At 47.7% G+C, this 12,130-nt stretch overlaps 1 protein-coding gene across 1 annotated transcript in view; it reads right to left on the minus strand.

Moving 5' to 3' along the window:
• LOC133372771 (protein unc-13 homolog A-like) overlaps positions 1 to 12,130 on the minus strand; it is a 115,090-nt gene that overhangs the window by 51,180 nt on the left and 51,780 nt on the right. Inside the window, exons 15-19 of the mRNA XM_061601834.1 lie at positions 11,683 to 11,824; positions 9,984 to 10,153; positions 7,386 to 7,501; positions 6,463 to 6,626; positions 3,950 to 4,100 (exon numbers count right to left, since the gene is read on the minus strand). Coding sequence (XP_061457818.1) covers positions 3,950 to 4,100; positions 6,463 to 6,626; positions 7,386 to 7,501; positions 9,984 to 10,153; positions 11,683 to 11,824 — 743 coding nt within the window. The remainder of the gene's footprint in view (positions 1 to 3,949; positions 4,101 to 6,462; positions 6,627 to 7,385; positions 7,502 to 9,983; positions 10,154 to 11,682; positions 11,825 to 12,130) is intronic.

The following is a 12,130-nucleotide window of genomic DNA, read 5'->3' on the forward strand; positions in this document are numbered from 1 at the left end:
GGAGGGGAGAGTGTTCTTGCACTCGGGTCCTGCTTGCGGGCTTCCCCCAGGCACCTGGTTGGTCACTGTGAGAACAGGATGCTGGACTAAATGGGCCACTGGCCTGATCCAGCAGGCTCTTCTTATGTTCTTATGTTCTTATGTAACCCTCCGAGATAGGCAGAATGTCCATCCCATAGGGCCTTGTGTCTCCAAGGGCCAGCCCCAGCATGAGACCAAGTGAGGAGTCAGCCTCAGGTGGCAGGTGCTGGGAAGTGGGGAGTGGACCCAGCTGCCCTGTGGTCTACATGGTCCTCCCTCCCACCTAAGCCAGTCAGGAGGCTAGAAGGAGCTGTCCAATCACCCAGTGCTGAAGTGAGATTCAATTTCCATCTAGGTTGGCTTGTGTGCTGTCCAATCGCCCAGTGCTGAAGTGAAATTCAATTGCCAGCTTGGTTGCCTTATGCGCTGTCCAACTGCCCAGTGCTGTTCAGTTGTGTACATGGAAGAGGGAGGGCAGCACCATCACGTCTATTTCCCCAGGTAGCAAAATATCTTTGGCTGTCCTTGGGTAACCTTCAGTATCTGGCTTCCGCTCCCAATGCAGACCCACCCAGAGTGATCTTCCTACATCCCTCTGACCCCCCACCATCTCCGCTCCCCGCTCCTGCCCTTAGCTGACTCCTCCCTCCCTCCCCCAATCCTGCATCTTCCCCTAACGCTAATGTGCAAGAGACAACAAAAAAAGCAATCCTTGCAACAAAAAGAACACAGGTGCGCATCCGCCACAACACAGCCTCCGTAGCACGCCTTAGCACCGGCACACAGAGGGTTAAAGCGACACAGTCTGGTTTTTTGGGGGGGAGAGGGAAAACACCCAAATTTTAGACTCTCTCTGAGAGGGAAAAAGAAGAAAGAAAGAAGGTTTGTACAAAGCCTAACATTTGCTTTATCAAAACGGTTTTTTTTTTGAAGCTGCGATGAAGAAACGAGGCAAGAAAACACATCACTAACTGCAAAACAGAATTGATTATATACAGGAGCGGAGCCAGAGGCTTGTTAACACACACTCATCATGGTAGCAGTCAAGGAAATCATGCCACCACGCCCCCATACTTCCTGCAAATTTGCGTGACATTTGCTATCAGGTTGCTTGCATTCAGTTGCCTTCATTGACCTTGGAGGAACTGTTAGTGCTCTTTAGTATTCAGTGCCACATGTTAGCAATAGCTTCTAACCACAGATCCCCCCCCAAAGCGTGTGTGATCATGCCTCTGCTGTTGACTGTTGGCAAATGCACGAGGAAGAAGAAAAGCCTGCATTTAAAAACTCCTGTTAAGATAAAATGCCATGGCAGAATCATCAGGAAGGGCCACAATTCAAGGTCACTTTCCCCAGTGCAACTGATATGTGCCTCCCTGAGAATCCTGTACTCCTCCACCCCCTACCCCCATACAGTTGGGTGAATGTTGAGATTTGGCTGCTGTGGAACAGCACACCAGAACTGAACCCCGCATGGCTGCCAGCTGTTTCTATGCATGGGGACTTTGCACTTGCTCACACTGCACCATGGGATTTTGTAGTCTTAAAGCTGCATATTATGCATAAGAAGAAGAGCCTGCTGGATCAGGCTGGCGGCACATGTAGCCAAGCATCCCATTCTCACAGTGGCCAATCAGATGCCTTTGGGAAGTTTACATGCAGGATCTGAGCAAAAAGAGCACTCTCCCCTCCTGCAGTTTCCAGCAACTGGTATTTGGAAGCATACCACCCCTGAATATGGACCCAGAGCTTAGACACTGTGGCTAGTAGCTAGATCTCAAACCAAGTGTTGGGCTTCCATGGGCAGGAGTACATCAGAAAGCCCTGTGTCCACGGCCCTGGCTCTTCTCTTCCTCTCCACAAATAGCCACAACCACTGGATTGCTCAGTCACCGTTATTTATTATGGACAGGGTGTTACATCACACTCTGTTCCCCCAATGAATGCAATCTGGTAGTTCCTTGTTGGGGCACTGGGTAAAGGTAGTCTAGGTGTAGGGAACTCTTAACCTTCTAGATGTTGTTGAACTATAACTCCCATCAGCCCTGATAAATGTGGCCAATGGCCAGGGATGATGGGAGCTGTAGTTCAGCAACATCTGGAGGGTGAAAGGTTCCCCACGCCTGTAGTCTGAGGCCTCATCCTGCTGCCTGCCAGCACCTTCTTCCTGCTGGGTTTTGGCTCAGCTGGAACTCCAGTCATGCCTTCTGTGCTGGCCCTTTCCTTTCCTGGACCTATTCTGAATGCAGACCCAGTAGAGGCTGGCGACTCCATGTCAGCGGGGCGGTGGAATCCACTCTGGGTTTTCCCAGGGACACCTTGGAAAGCTCCTAGAAAAACCCATTGTGGATTCCATGCTCCATGGAGCCACCAGCTTCCGCTGCGCGGACCTATTCTGAACAAGGTTGGCTAATCTTGCTCTCAATCTGGCTTCCTTCCAGACAGCTCCTTTCCTGCTCAGTGCTAAGCCCTCTGACTTCCGGACTGCGTCCCATCTGCATTCAACTCTCCACCGTCTTGTCCAAAGTAGGGACCCAAATATGTCAATAGCAGAGTAAACTGTATTAGATATTCGCTTTTCAGCCCTGGCGAGCAAGTGTCATTGCACAGAGGGAAATGAACTTGAGAACAGCTTCCTTCCATACTCTGCTATGCCTCTTTCACATGACACATCCCGTCACCCTTCTGAAGCCTTCCTGGCTTAATTGTCGTCTGTGTGCATCTATATATCAACAGGGCCACAACCAGGGCTACAAATCCACCACCGCTTCCCTCCCTCATAACAGAAGTCAGAAAGTTCTGCAAAATGAAAAACAGAATTGTCTTCACCGTGGAGAGAAGCAAGGAGATATTACAGGCTTTGCTTCTCGATTCTTGGAAATCATCGCCATCATTTTCATGTATATTATGCCTTTTCTTCCATCAATGGAACTCAAGGTGGTGTACGGGAGGTCCTCAGACGGTCTGTCATCCCAACCCTGTCCAGAGCCAAACCTGCTTAACTTCATCCAGGTGGATGGATCGCGTGCTTCAAACCCAAGCCCTGGATCTCTTCTGAACATCAGAACATCAGAAGAGACTTCTGGATCAGGCCAGTGGCCCATCTAGTCCAGCATCCTGTTCACACAGCAGCCAGCCAGATACCTCTTCTGGGAAACCCGCAAGCAGGACTTGAGTGCAAAAAGCACTCTCCCCTCCTGTGGTTTCCAGCAACTGGTGTCCAGAAGCATCCTGCCTCTACCTATGGAGGCTGAGCATAGCCATCATGGCTAGTAGCTATTGGTAGCCTTTTTCTCCATGTACGCAACCCTGAGCTCCCTGGAGGAAGGCAGGTTGAAATAGATATTGTATTATTTAGAAAACAATGGCACTTCTAATAATTTCAGTGTCTTAGACCCACTAAGCCAGGAAACTATAGTCAGGTTTCGGGTTGTGACAACCGCTACAGGGGGCTCTAGCAAAAAAGTCACCAGAGATTAGACAAGATAATATTTCCAACAATTCATCTCTCACTAAATTATATTTATTTAGCAGCGATATAGTTGGAGGCCATCTTTGTTTCCCAGTCATACTGCATCATGGCTTACTCCCAGTCACACTGCATCATGGTTTTTGTAGTCTTGAAGTTGCATGCACATTCTTTCCAGCTCTTTCCTGTTGTCACAGAAAGTCCCAAAGCAGGATGCTTACCAAATTCCCGCTCTATACCTTTTGGCAAAATTGTGATCAACAAAATTGCTCTGGTGGGGATGGAGAGGAACAACTAGGAAGTTTTTTTTCTCATGCCAAATCAGAAGAATGTTGCACTCTGCAGTGACATTTTTGGTAGGGCCCTCTCTACCACCATGCACCCCCCTTCCCCCCTCCTGGAAAAAAAGGATAGAGGGTAAAAGTAAGAAATGAGTGTTCTACGCACCATCGGACTTACCCCGAAATTGGAAGCGGCAAAACGGTCAGAGGCAGAAACGTTGGTAGAGGCAGTGGTGTGGGCATAGTAAGCATTGATATTGGCCAAGAGGGTGCTCATGACTGCAGGCACCCCAGGGCACATGTATTTTGAGGAGAGGCAGGCAAAGTGCCTAGAATACGAGAGAAGAACGAGGAAAGATGCTGAAGTTGGGATGACTCAGAGCCCACTCCAAACAGATTCCGGGATACCAACATTGAACAAGTCCACTTTGTGTGAACGAAAAAGAACTGTTATTGATGGAATAGAGATGCAGACCATAAACATTCAAAGCAAAGCAAAGAAAGCTCACAACCCCCCTTTGATCGGTGGATCAGGACCCCTCAGTCAGAGTTGCACTAGACCCCCAATGGGGTGGCACTCTAAGGGCCTTGGTTTCCCTGGCAGATTTGTGTTTTCTGTCTCAAGGGCGAGAACAAAAGAAGAATCTTGCCCGCTGGGATTTTAATATGCTCATCTCTCCTCTCTTTTGGAAACGGCCAGCAGTTGGGCATTCCTTTCCTCCCGGTCAAAGGAAGGGGAGGGCTCAGCTTCTCAAGGGAAAGAGTTCATGAACTGAGGCTTATCATCAGGAGGAAATCATGCAAAAGAGTCGAGTTAACTGTGTGAATGTTCACATTTGCCTGCTTTCCTGGCACAGCTGCAAATGTGGAGCAACTAGTTGCATATGCATATGTTTTGATCATAAAATCATAGAATAGAATAATAGAATAGTAGAGTTGGAAGGGGCCTATAAGGCCATCAAGTCCAACCCCCTGCTCAATGCAGGAATACAAATCAAAGCATTCCCGACAGGCGGCTGTCCAGCTGCTTCTTGAAGGCCTCCAGGGTTGGAGACCACCTCCCTGGGTCATTAGTTCTATTGTCTTACTGCTCTAATAGTTAGGACATTTTTCCTGATGTTCAGCTGGAATCTGGCTTCCTGTAACTTGAGCCTATTCATGTCCTGCACTCTGGGATGACTGAGAAGAGATCCTGGTCCTCCCTTGTGTGACAACCTTTCAAGTACACAAAGAGTGCTCTCATATCTCCCCTCAGTCTTCTCTTCTCCAGGCTAAACATGCCCAGTTCTTTCAGTCTCTCCTCATAGGGCTTGGTTTCTAGTCCCCTGATCATATTGTATTTTATAAGGTGGGTATATTTACTCATGCTCAATCAGCTATGATAGTTGTGTATATGTTTTTAATTTCGGAATTTTTTTTATAAAGCCACATCCTTATTAGAGGCTGTTGTGAATTCATTTTTTGGTTCCCAATTCCTTGTTCTTGTTCTTCCGAATGTCAGTGTGTTGGGACCTACTTTTCGGTTTGGCTTGGTTTGCAACCAGTTGCAAAACATTTCGACACTGAGGGCCACAGCCTGTTGGACATTTCCATAACAGCTACAGAGATGCCAACAGATCCAGCAGCATTGACTAAGAGGGAGAACTTTTGGACATACTCCCTGGACACATTGGCACAGCGGGGCCTTGTTTGTATATTAGCAGCTGATGAAGGCGGAAGCCAAAACATTATGATATTACAATAAAAACCTTTCTTTTTTTGTTAATCACAATCGCGTGTGTTGCATTTATTTACACACATTCCAACCTGAGCTTAAGATGGAGGGGTTCAAAGCATCAGCAATCCAATATCTTGCTTTTCCATCAGGCTTACAGGAGGCACCCTAAAGCCATGGTGCAGGGAGCCAACCTCTCTGCATGCCTCCAGCTCCCAGCCTTCCCTCTGACTCCCTCAAAAACACAAACTTCTCTTTGGTCCCAGGAGTGGGGGCTCTCCTGAATAGTTCCAATAACAACAGGATCTCCCTGGCCCATACACCAGTTAATGGGCACTTGAGAGGCCCATTAACCCACCTGGCTAACAAAAACTAACAAAGGGGACTCATCTGGCCAGCAGAGCGGGTTTCTCACCTCCAGGTGCAGGGTCCCAAATCAGAGGCTGGAAGGGGACTCGTTGAAATCATCCATCTCAACCCCAAACATGTATATATTTTTAAGTGATTAACAGAATCCTTACAGGGATCCAGAGCAAGCTTGGGTGAACTTCTTTGTTGCTTGGTGGCTTTCAAAACGGCACACTGAACACCGCTGATGTGCCACCAACGTGCTAGAAGTAAGGTTCGTATTATGCATCTATTGTCAAGGCCCTACCATTAGGCAGAGTGGGGCAGCTGCCAGTGGTGGCTGGTGCTCACTGGGGCTGGAAGGCAGGGAACCCAAATAGCAGGTGGAGCCAAGTTATTCTAGTTCTGTCCCCATCCTCTTCCCTGCTGAGTTCTACAAGGGGCAAACACACCGACACATCATTTTCACAACAGCAACAACAAAAGCAATCTAAAAAGGTGGCCTGATTAACATCTGGAGGGCCTGATAGAGAGGACTGGAGGGCCGCATTTGACTTACAGGCCAGAAGTCCCCCACCCTCTGGTGCAGCCCATCTCCAGCTTGGGGTTTCCCCCCCACAAAGACTCACGTCATGGCCTGATAGATGGACTCCACTCCATATCTCATAGCAAATTCATCCACAATCTCCTGAGCAGTTTCGTCGAAGTATACTTTCCAAGCATCGTCGCCCTTCGCATCTGGGATTTTCACCACGCCGTTGTTCTGGATGTCCGTCACGAAATGGAAGAGGTTCTAGCGTGCCGTTTAGGAGGAGGAAAGAAAAATGAAAATGAAGAGTCGTGCAACTGGGGAGGAGGAGGAGGAGGAGGCTCTTCCAAATGGGAAAACAGAGACAGATGGTAGGGACGTCAACTGTAGTTTGTGATATTACCCAGTTCGACATGCAGACCTCTGCAGGTCATCATGTTTGGCTGTGTTATGAATTGAGCATCCATTCTGTCTCCCAAGAAGTTCTTTTCTGTCTTGGCACCAAAACCAAGCTTCTGAGCATGCTCAGATCAGCAAGGAATCTCCATTTATTTATTGTTACATTTGTTAACTTTATTAAAAAAAGAACTCGTTGTGATGTTTGAACACAACAGGATTTCAGGTGGAAGGAGGCCTGGGAAATGTCAGGGACCTTGGCATCCAGAATGATGCCATTTTAGTATTCCAAACATCTTCAGGGAGAGACAAAGACCGAGACATCTCAGTTGTGGCTGCCATTGATATCACCACAGGGTAAGATTTGGGTAAAGGAAGAAGAATGCATCTGTAAGAGGACTGGGAGGCTCATGAGTGCATAGGGGGCACATTTAAGCTCTGTCATCCAGATTATCCAAATTTTGGGAGGGGGGAGGAGAGAGAGAGAGAGAGAGAGAGAGATGATTCCCAGTCAATTCTGAAATGAGCTGAGGCAAGTTGTCCTGTCATTACTAGGGTATGTGCATTTGTGGCAGGGATATGCGATTCCACAAAAGAGGTGGCACCACCACCTCACGCCCCACTCACCTCATGGAGGCAAGTATATTGCACGTGGTATGGAGCCACTTTCTCCTCGCCTTTTATCTCCACGCTGATGTGCAAGCGGATAGCCCCGGAGACCGCCGATTTGTCCGTTCGCTTGTCTAAAATGGCCCAGGGGTGAGAGAGTACAGGAGAGAAAGTATTACACTTGTGGAACATGTGCAAACACGAGCATGCCGAGAACTAGCATGGAGAGAACAATCAATGACCCAGTTCCCTCAACCTTTCCTGCAGGATTCCCCACAAAGGCACCTTGAGAGGTCTCGAACCTGGTCAAATTCTGCCTTACCGCCTTTCTCCACCAGTGCTCTACTGCAGGGTGGAGGAACCCCAGTTTACGGCCTGATCTGCTCCTCTCGGTCAGTTTTTATGTCCACACTCCCAAGACCCCACCAATTTTGGCAGCCATGGCAATTTTTTTTTAAAGTACCCAGCATGGTGATAGATGAAGCTCAGCACCCTGCTGGATAACACCAATTGTCCCCTCCACAAAAACTGCCCTCCCACCAACATAAGTTGCATGGATCAGCTGAGAAGGAGGCAGCGCTGTGCCTGTGTGCCTGTCTATGTCTGCCTGTGTGTGCATGAGAGTGTGTGGGGGTGGCCACATCTACTCCTGGCAGGGGACATGTGCCCCCTGCAGGGTTAACCTAGAGTGAATGAGACCCTTGCCCTGTTCCTATTGCAAGCCTGAGAAGGACCTCCGTGCCTCAAGGGCGCCATTTAGGCTGCAATACCTGCCTTGCCTGAGCATTCTGTCAGCTGACACCCGGGGGCCAATTAGGGCACACCAGAGGCTATAAAGTCTAAATTCCAGCGCTCACTCCTTAGCCATTGCTGGCATGGGGACTCTGGGGGAAGGGGCCATAGCTCAGTGGCAGAGCACTGTCCTCGCACGGAGAAGGCCAGGTTCAATCCCCAGCAGGTAGGACTGGGAGAGGCTGTGATGCCCTTGTAAATGTTGTACAGTAATTATGGTAAGTGTCCGTTTTGTAGGGTAAATGTGGTAAGTAGAGTGAATGAGAGCGGGGAGTACATAGGTTGGAAGGTTGAGGAATGCTGAGTTGTGATTGGCTGAGTGTCTGGGTGATTGAAGGTATAAATGAGAGGATGACAGTTGGAGAGGGGAGAGTTGTTGGTTGTTGGTTCTGGGTTTTGGAGGGGTGGATCTGTGTTTAGGCGGGTAGTGAGGCAGGTTTAAGGACTAAGATAGATCAAGAGAATAATGCTGGGAAAAACAGAAGGGAGTAGAAAAAGAGGAAGGCCAAACAAGAGATGGATTGATTCCTCAGACCTGAACTTACAAGAACTGAACAGCGTGGTTTATAAGAGATGCTATTGGAGGTAGCTGATTCATAGGGTCGTCATAAGTCATAATCGACTTGAAGGCACATTTCAACAACAATAGATCAAGAGAAAACTATTATATGTAACCACACGTATGTTGACTGAACTTGAAGTAATCTTGTTTATTCCTTGTGTTAATAAATAAATAGTTTTGGTTTAACAACACGCCTGATCCTTGGCTTGGATATTGCGGACCGGAAAGGTGGGCAGAGCAAATACCAAAGCTGGGAACAGCATCAATGGTGGCAACGGCGAAGGGACCGTGTAACAGCAGCAGGTATCCAAAGCAACCCAGGGATGTAATTTTTGAAGGCAGAAAAACACAGGGGGGTTGTGGCCTGTAAGTGCACCCAGGCAATCAGTCAGGGGGAAACTAAAGCACAATCTCAGGGCAGTACTGCATTACAGAGTGTCAGGTGGTGGCACCTAGTAGTGGGATCATGAGAGACCTGTGCTGGGGCCAGTGTGAGAGATCCGTTATGAGACCAGACCCAGAGTAAGGGTCTGACAGAGACTCCTGCCTGAAACCCTGGAGAGCTGCTGACAGCCAGTGTAGGCAATACTGAGCTAGACCAACCAACGGTCTGACTAAGTATAAGGGAGCTTCCTACATTTCTACTTCCTACCTGATTTTCTTTATTTCTGCTCTAGATTAAGGTGGGGAAACCTGGTGCCTTCCAGATGTCGCTGGATCCCCAACTCTCCTTGTCTTCTCTGACCACTGGCCATGCTGGCAGCTGGGAGTTGGAATCCAACAACCTCTGGAGGGATGGAGGGTTTCCCCATCTTTGATCCAAGAAGAAACATTCCCTTCTTCCGGGAGGTTGTGCCTCCTAAACAGAGGAATTCTTCCATCTCTTGCATGCATAAAAATGGAAGAATGTCTCTTTTCAGAAGAGGCATTCTCTCCTGAGGCTAGGGAATGCCTCTTCTCAGATTGGGGATGGGGAATCTGTAGCTCTCCAGAAGTTGCTGGATTCCACCTCCTGTCCTTCTTGATCATTGGCCATGCTGGTTGGGGCTGATGAGAGCTAGAGTCCAGAAACATCTCAGTGGTGGCAGCTGTTGGTTCTTTTCTCTCTAGACCTAGACCTTACTTTGGCCCAGTTTGGACTCTGCGCCTGCCACTGGCCCACTTGGATGGATGGAGAGCTCCCTGTGGCCCCAGAACCTGACAGCCCAGACTCTGGCCTGGCTGAGGGCCAGCAGCTCCCTTGTGTTTGCACAGTTGCTTACCCAGATTGTACCAGACGTCCATCTCCCCGCTCAGGGTCCGCACCTCTATGATAGTCTGGCCAAGGAAGTCGTCGGATTCTCTCTTAAAGCGCTGCTTCACCCTAGACTTTATGTCGTCGTCTTCATCCCAGACGCGGACCTTGATGCGATCGGAGGAGTTATGGCATTCACTGGTTGTGGAGGAAGATAGGGAAGGGAAGGAGGCAATGTCACCAACCAAGGCTGGTTTAATATCATCACTTCTTTCCCAGCTATGAGCATTACTTGGACACTAGTGTAAAGGGAGAGATCTGGAGCCCCTCAAACCAGAGACCTCCCGAGATGGGGATCCCTCCCTGAGAGGAGACCAAACCCTGGACTCAATTTCTCCAAGGGGTAAGGATGGGTTAATCTGTCCATTTTACCTTCCGTTTCTTCTTTTCTTTCAGTTCCCCACGTTTCAACGTAAGTTGGCATCAAAAGTGAAACAAGTCCTCATGAAAATTTATCAGCATTTTAGCACAGAGTTTGCCTAATAAACCAATTTGTTTTTGTTTTGCAAAGCAATTTTGCCTCATATACACATTTCTGCACAGCTATTTCACCCAACACAATGTATTCTTATATGTTATTTTCACTAATATACAGAGGTGTAACTGTCTGGGATCATAGACCCTTTACTTTTTTGGGAGCAGGGTCCCAGCCAGGTCCCTATGTGCATGCCAATCAGCATAAAATGAGAAGAATTCTTATCCTTTCGTGCTGACTGTAGCCAATCAGAGTGAAAGGAGTTGAGTCAGCCACTGAGAAGACTTTTCTCAGTAGCTAACACACAACATTGAGTGTTAGCTACTGAGAAAACTCTTCTCAGTGATAAGAGTCTTCTCAGTGGCTGACATAACTTCTTTCACTCTGATTGGCTCATAGGGACATCTGCTGTCATGGAGTGCGCACTCACAAGATGACAGGGAGAGCAAGGGAGACAAGGGAAAGTGGACAGGGGATGTGGCTGTGAGGGGGCTATCATGTCAATCATGAAGGGACTCTGCACTTCTGAATTTGCCACCACACTACTGCTAATACATGCATTCTTGCCCACAATATTTGGACTCTATTACAAAATTCTAAGAACTGTGGATTTCGAAGGATGGCCTTCCTCCTGCAGGACAGCTCCCCTGTCTGAGTCAAATAAACTTCCATCTTGTTTGCATTTTAATGAGAAACTACCTAATTAACACTTCTCAAATAAATACAGCTGTCCTTTGAAATTCACTCTTCCCAAGGCTTTGTGATTTATTAGGAGAAACCCACATTAACATACTGATGAATTTTCATGAGCATTTAAAATAACAGTAGCAATAAGCAGCTAGGAAATGTGGAGAACTGAATTTAAAACTGGAAAAACACCTTGTCCCAGTCAGCATTTGTACTGAAACTGTTTTTTAAGGTGTTTTTGAAGATTTGTTTTTTAAGCCATGTTTTATTTTAAAGACTTCTTTTTTAATAGATTCTTTTTTTGGAAGATGGTTTGTTTTGAAGATGGTTTTGGTGCTCATTCATTCGTTTGCCACCCTGGGCTCCCTTTTGGGAGGAAGGGGAGGGTAAAAATTAAATAAAGAAACAATTAATTAAATAAAACAAATGTGAAACCGCAATTGACAGATTCATCCATTCCTGGATCCAATGCACGTTAGAGACAAGGGTCTTCAGAACCACTCACAAGTGGAAGTTCTCCTCCCAGATCGGATTCAAATTGCCGTAGATGGTCTTTGTTCTTTTTTTCGTCTTCCCAACCTGAACGGTAACGTAGGGGTCGCTGGACCCTGTTTTGTCCTTTGCCTGCAGACCTTGCGCACAAACAACTGGCACACAAACACACAATTCACACACACACACACACACACACACACAAACAGACCACGACCACCACCAGAGACAACCCCCAAAGACACAAACGGGGAAAGCAGATGAAAGTTAGAGTGAGTGGACAGATTGAGGCAGGGGAAAAGGTTTAACAGTTCACACAAACTCTCCAAATCGCTCGCTCAGAGGGCTGAGCAAAAATGGCCTCCTCCCATTTTGTATTCACATATGCGTGTCACATTCGCTATCTGGAGAGCGATCCCCTGTTTGGTTGGCGGGGACCACCTCCCCACCTCCCAGTGACT

The sequence above is a fragment of the Rhineura floridana genome, chromosome 18, assembly GCF_030035675.1.
Source record: "Rhineura floridana isolate rRhiFlo1 chromosome 18, rRhiFlo1.hap2, whole genome shotgun sequence".
NCBI classification, from domain to species: Eukaryota; Metazoa; Chordata; class Lepidosauria; order Squamata; family Rhineuridae; genus Rhineura; species Rhineura floridana.